Genomic DNA, 6,239 nt, shown 5'->3' with positions numbered 1-6,239 from the left:
GAACTGGTTTTGGAGGGCAGACTCCAAAGGTTCACTCACTGATGGAACACATAACAGGTGTGTGGCAGGCATGGTACTTGGGCAGTGACAGCAGGGGGTGGGGTGCAGATCCTTATATCTGGAGAAGGAGAGTGGAAGCTGAGTGATGGGTCTCAAGGAAAGGGGCGGGGGGATCCAGAGGCTGTGGATGGGATCCCAGGCGGGGTTAACCCTGCGGTGGGGGCGGGGGCGGGGGCCTCAGCAGGTACCTGGTACAGAAGGGAACGTTGAAATGCCCACATCTGCGCTTGGAGGGAGGATGGGGAGTCAGAGAGGCCACCACTGGGGAAGGTAGGAGGGTGAGGGAGCCAGGTGACTGGGCCCCGTGATGAGAGTGGCCGCCCACAGTGGGCGGCCGTCCGGGCAGAGCGCCTGGTTCCAGGTTAGGCAATGAGAAGCCAGGGGCAGGTCGGCCAGGCGGCCTCGTGGCCTTGGTACCCCACACTGTAGCCACCCCTGCTGCTGAGTAGGCAGATGCCCCAACGGATTACTTCAGCTCCGCCAGGCCACACCAACTTCCCCCAGGCACCTACCCCTCCACCTCTCCTCTCCTCCCCACGGTGACTCCTGCCTGGAGAATGTCCAGCCCTGGCATAAAGGCCCTGGGTGTCCACGAGTCGTGTGTCACTCAGGAGGCCACGCAGTCCAAGATGGGCTCTTCGCGAGCATCCCGGATAGGGCGTGTGGGAGGGCGAGGGATGTTGGCATTGCTGCTGGCCGGTCTCCTCCTGCAAGGTAGGAGGCTGGGGGCCCCGGGAGCAGGGAGTGTGGGGAGAGGAGGGAGGCAGGAACGCAGATGCCGGGTCAGGGAAGGCTGCGGGGAGCACTGCGTGGGGAGAGTCCAGGAGATGACCCAGCGAGGGGGGACGCGCAGGTGCTCTGGAACCTGATGCTTGAGTCTGGGGGCTGCTCCTCAGTGTCTTGGCATCTCGGGTAAGCTACTTAAATTTACTGAGCCTCCGTTTCTGAAACTCTAGCAATGAAGTTAATGCTAACACCGAGCTCTAGTTTCTCTATGAGTCTCTAATTAAATAATGGATGCGACAGTGCTGTGGAAATTCTAGAGGGCTATATAAAGTTGGCTGTTGTTATTATTATTACTAGAGCGCTAGAAGATGGAGTCTATATTTGTCATAATAATTGCTACCATTCATAGAGCCCTTCTTATGTGCCAGACACTGTACTAGCATTTTCAATACATTAGCTCGTTTGATCATTGGAAGAATGGTGTGGAAGAAGTGTCCTCATTCTACACAGGAGGACACTGAGGCTTAGAGAGTTTAGGAAACTGGCCCAAGATCCCAAATTAGAAAGCAGTTAAGCCGGGATCCAAACCTCAGGCTGGGTCACGGCAGGGCCTGTGCTGTTGATCACGAGTGACCTTGCCCATAGCCCTGTGGGCGGGAGCAAGCTGTGTCGCAGCAGGGGAGCAGAGGAGGAGAAAGGGGACGCTGGCAGATTAGTGTGGCCAAGTGAAGGGGGCTGCAGGGCAGAGCTGGGGTTTGGTGTGGGGGTGGAAGCACTGAATTTCTTTTTGAGGAGAGAATGGGAATCTCACAGATTGTGGAGTCCTGGGTTTTGGTGGGGGGCTCAAGGAGAAGGGGCAGTAATAAAGCATGTGTCTAATGCTTTCTGTTTTTGTGACGCACCTTCTCATACACAGATGATCACATCTGGTGCTCACAGTAACGCTGTGAGAAAGGCAGGGCAGATCTGGCCTCTCCAAATGTATGAGCTGAAGTACATGGCTCTGTCCACGCCACTTGGGACCAGAGGGGGTTGAGGTGGGGAGCAGAGGAAGGATGGGAGGAAGGTGGAGGCTGGGTGAGGAGCAAAGGGTCAGTTAAGGGAAGAAGTAAAGGCAGAAGCAGTCAGATGTGGGCCTGGGGGCAGGCAGGTGTGTGGTGCTAGCCAGTGGGGAGACAGCTGATAAAGGTCGGGGCCTCAGAGGAGGGCTTCATCCTGGTGTCCCTGAGCTGGGCCAGGAGAGCAGGGTGGCTCAGGGTGTGGTGTCCTGTTGTGCTGGTACCAGCAGGTGCTGAAGCAACAGTGCGTGCCCCCACATCCGGGCCCCCACCCAGCTTTCCTGGCATGCGCAGCGCCGAGATGGGAAGTAGAATTTCCATTATGTACCCAAGCCTGGCCTCTCGAGGGGAAGCTGGTGACCGAACCATAGTCCTCAAGTGTCCTGTCCTCTACTGCAGTCCCTCTGCCCCTCTCCCGCTTTCTCTTTTCTCAGCATCTCTTTGGTTATTTGCCCTCCTTTCTCAGTCCTCTGTGGTTCTGTCTTTGGTCTCCTCCATCCATTTGGTCCCACAGTCTCCCCCACCTCTCAGAGTCTCAGTCTCCTCCACGCTCCATCTCTTTGGGGTCCTTTTTTTAGACATATTTGTTCCTACCACTTCTCCATTCCCTTTTATCTTCCTCTGAGACCTCCTGCTTTGGAGTCTCATTTTCTTTTTCTCTGGTAGATGTCTGGCCTCCTTCCCACCTCTTCTCCCAGAACAAGGTTGCCATCTCACTTTCCTTTAGATGCAACAGCTACTTCTCCCCAACTTTTCCACCCCGAACTCTCCCTGGGCTCCTCTCGGGAGAGATCAGAGTAGCAGATAACTGAGGTAGGTCTGGGAGGGGAGAAAGAAAGCCCAGCCTCTCTGGCCCTTGCTAATGACGACTTTCCTCCCCAGGGACCTTGGCTAAGAGCATCGGGACATTCGCAGACCCCTGCAAGGACCCCACGCATATCACCTCCCCCAGTGACCCCTGCCTCCTGGGGAAGGGGGGCTCCAGAATTTCCAGAAGTTTCTTTTCAAGTTCCAGTGGCTCCATTGGTGGCTCCAGTGGTGGCTCCAGTGGCGGCTCCAGTGGTGGCTCCAGCGGCGGCTCCAGTGGCTCCAGTGGTGCTTCCAGTGGCGGCTCCAGTGGTGTTGCCAGTGGCAGCTCCAGCAGTGGTTCCAGTGGTGTCTCCGGTGGATCCATTGTTGCCAGTGGTGGTTCTGCAGGATCTTCATTCATTAAGCCAGGAGCAGGGTATTCCCAGACAAGCTCCTCTGGATATAGCTATAGTCTAGAAGATGCATCTAACTCCTTCCAGTCAGGAAGCACCGGCTCCCAGTTTGGAGAAGGCTCAAGCTCTTCTGTTTCTCAAACCAACTCAGTGTCCAGCAGCGGTGGCCAGAAGGTCAACACCAAGCTGCGCCCTTGTAGTTCCAACATCCCTGATTCTCCCTGCAGCGGCGGGCCCATCGTCTCACACTCTGGCCCCTACATCTCCCACTCCCACTCCGTGTCTGGGGGTAAAAAGCCTATAGTGGTGGTGGTGGAGCAGCACGGCTCTGATGGCCCTGGAGTGGGTCAAAGGGTTCCCTGTAGCAATGGTGGCCATCCAGGCAAGCCCTGCCCCCCCATCACCTCTGTAGACAAATATGGCAGCTACGAGGTGGTGGGTGGCTCCTCCGACAATTATCTGGTCCCAGGCATGACCTACAGTGGAGGCAAAATCTACCCAGTGGGCTACTTCACCAAAGAGCATGCCATCAAAGGCTCCCCAGGGGTCCCCTCCTTTGCAGCTGGGCCCCCCATCTCTGAGGGCAAATACTTCTCTGGCAACCCCATCATCCCCAGCCACAGCTCTTCTAGTTCCAACATCCACCATTCGGGAGCTTCCTCGACCATTGTGTTCCAGCCAGTAGGCTCTGGTGGGGTCCAGCCCTGTGGATCTGGCAATAAGGGGCCCTGCTCCTTCTCCAGCTCTGGAGTCCACAGCAGTTCTGGTTCATCTTTCCATCCCTGTGGCGGTGCTTCCCAGTGGCCCTGCTCCTCACCAGGCACTGGCTTCTCCAGTGGCAGCTCTAGCTCCCAATCTGGTGGCAAAATCATCCTTCAGCCCTGCGGCAGCAAGCCCAGCTCTTCTGGTCACCCTTGCATTTCTGTCTCCTACTCCACATTGAGTAGGGGTCCAGCTGGCTCTCCCCAGCCTGACCCCTCAGCTGGTGCCAAGCCCTGTGGCTCTGGCAGCTCTGGAAAGATCCCCTGCCGCTCCATCCGGGACATCCTAACCCAAGTGAAGCCTTTGGGGCCCCAGCTAGCTGACCCTGAAGTTTTCCTACCCCAGGGAGAGTTACCTAACAGTCCATAAAGCAGATTTTGTCTACACACACGGGCAGGCGTGCGCGTGCACGCACACACACACACACACACACACACACGCCATCTCCCAGGTGGGAGAAGTCCAGGGGCCCAGCCATGGGGATAGCTCAGTTTCCTTCCACCCTCCCAAGAGAGCTGCTCTGCTTCCCTTATTGCCCCAGTGTGGCAGACTCTCCCTTATCACCTCTTCTTTCTTTACCTCCCCAAATCGAAGGCTCCAAATCCCTTTCTTCATTCTCTCCTACTGTTTAGATTCACACTGTACTGCAGTGTCCTCCCTGCCAGGTACCCACTCCCTAGAATTTCCTCTGCCATTTCTTTGAGATGGTATAGTCCATTGGCTAAGCTTACCCATTCGGATTCTTGACTGGGAACCCCCTGAAATGTCCTACAGTAACTGTGATGCCTGGGCAAGTCATCCTCTCCCCATACCACCCTACTCCACCCCACCCCACCCCACCCTTTGCCAAATAAAGCACAATCCAAACAGTTATTTGGAAATAATGACCATGTTTCACTCATTTTGCCACCTGGTCAACCAGGGTGATATGCTATTGGGTTCTCACACTGCCAATTCCACTCCTACCCTCCATTATAGAGCTCACCACACACTTTGTGAGTTCCCAACACTCCTCCTTGTCTCTTGAGGTCTCCACCTCAGTCCCCTTTCCTGGCTGCCACTTCCCTCAATGCTCAGATGCTTCCCTATTTGTCGGAGACACCAGAGTATCTGTGGAGGCTGGAGCAGGCTCCCTGCTCTCTCTGGGTCCTGGAAAGATGTCTCAATAAACTGTGTGAACTAGATCAGATTTTTTTGCCTTCTTGGAGTCCTGGGTCTCCTCTTGGGACCTCAATGATGCTCTCCTATGCCTCTAAAGGTCCTGGGTCCCCCGGTTTCATTCATAAATTGGCCCAGTATTTCTTATATCTTACAGCTCCTCCCACAAAGGATGAAAATCATAAATATTTGTTGAACTGAAAGCAAGGGTTGCTTGGTCTCCCAGATCATTCCTCCCACATCTCTTCTCTCTCATTGCCCCAGGAAATCCATTCTGTCTCCACTGCCCATTCACCCTGTGGTCCTCCCCTCTCCTTACATAGAGCCCTAATGATTCCCCTCCACTCCCCACCAGTTTCCTTCTCCTCAACCATTAGTTGGCCTCACCTTCTAGACGTCATCCTCTCTGACAGTCCTGAGTGTTGATTTCCTGGGTTTCTGGGACACCTGGAGCCTTGGGAAGGCTGGAACGCAACAGCCCAGACCAGATTCCTGGGGACTGAGTAGGAGCCAAGGCGAGTGGTTTTCTGGGAGCTGTGGGTGGAGGGAGAAAAAGACAGAGAGGACAGGAGCATGATGGGTGTGCAGTTAAACACAGTGACTCACTGGCCTACATCAAGATGCCCCGGCCCACGGCAGAACACAGCCAGCTGTGTCCTCTCCACCTCCACACTCCTACTGCCTCTGCTGTGGTTCCAGAGTGAGAGCTGGCAGAGGTGAGAGGGCAGAACACTACAGTGGGGAAGGGGAGGCGGCCTTCACGGGAGAAGACTGAGAAAGTGGACAGGCTGAGGGCCATGCGACTATGGCCTGGAGACAGCAGGGGAGACGCTGAAGCCGAGGAAACTCTCATGCCCCAAGGAGGGGAGGGTGGGCTGTGCTCATCCCTGCAGGAAGGGCCTCACTCCAAAGCACAAGCCACCTCTCAGAGCCTCTGCCTGGCTGCAAAGGAGCTGACCCCTATCCTAAATCTAGCTCATTCCCTCCTATTGGGATGATGTCTGCTGGCCCCAAATTTAGGGCTGTTGTTGAAATTCTTGAATGAGCAGAAATATGTTATGTGGATCAGAAACGACCTGGGGCAGCTGAGCCAACCTGCAGGGTTGACTGAAGACAGAGGAGGGCTCCAGAACAGTCCTGTTTCTGTCATCAATGTGGAGTTACCCTTGGTTACCATCCGGCCACTGGATTGCAGCCAATGACAGGAATTGAGACCCTCAGAGGTTCCATGGACCGGAATTGTGGGAGGGATGTAGCCTCTGATATGAGTGTT

General features: G+C 55.3%; 1 protein-coding gene across 1 annotated transcript; it reads left to right on the top strand.

Annotated features, from left to right (window-relative positions):
* Positions 1–616: 616 nt before the first annotated feature.
* Positions 617–4,992, top strand: CDSN (corneodesmosin). Its single transcript, XM_057699365.1, has 2 exons — positions 617–774; positions 2,727–4,992. The coding sequence occupies exons 1-2, from the start codon at positions 618–620 to the stop codon at positions 4,175–4,177; spliced, it is 1,608 nt and encodes a 535-aa protein (XP_057555348.1). The 5' UTR covers position 617; the 3' UTR covers positions 4,178–4,992.
* Positions 4,993–6,239: the final 1,247 nt, after the last annotated feature.

The sequence above is a fragment of the Hippopotamus amphibius genome, chromosome 11 (assembly GCF_030028045.1).
Source record: "Hippopotamus amphibius kiboko isolate mHipAmp2 chromosome 11, mHipAmp2.hap2, whole genome shotgun sequence".
NCBI classification, from domain to species: domain Eukaryota; kingdom Metazoa; phylum Chordata; class Mammalia; order Artiodactyla; family Hippopotamidae; genus Hippopotamus; species Hippopotamus amphibius.
Note: the sequence above shows the minus strand (reverse complement) of the source record. Positions and strands in the feature narration are given on the sequence as shown.

What these genes read in the sequence shown, in the direction of transcription:
- CDSN (XM_057699365.1), top strand. Translation starts at nt 618, where the DNA reads ATGTCCAGCCCTGGCATAAAGGCCCTGGGTGTCCACGAGTCGTGTGTC. An exon ending in GGCCGGTCTCCTCCTGCAAG is followed by an intron (nt 775 to 2,726) that starts GTAGGAGGCTGG and finishes TTTCCTCCCCAG; the next exon opens with GGACCTTGGCTAAGAGCATC.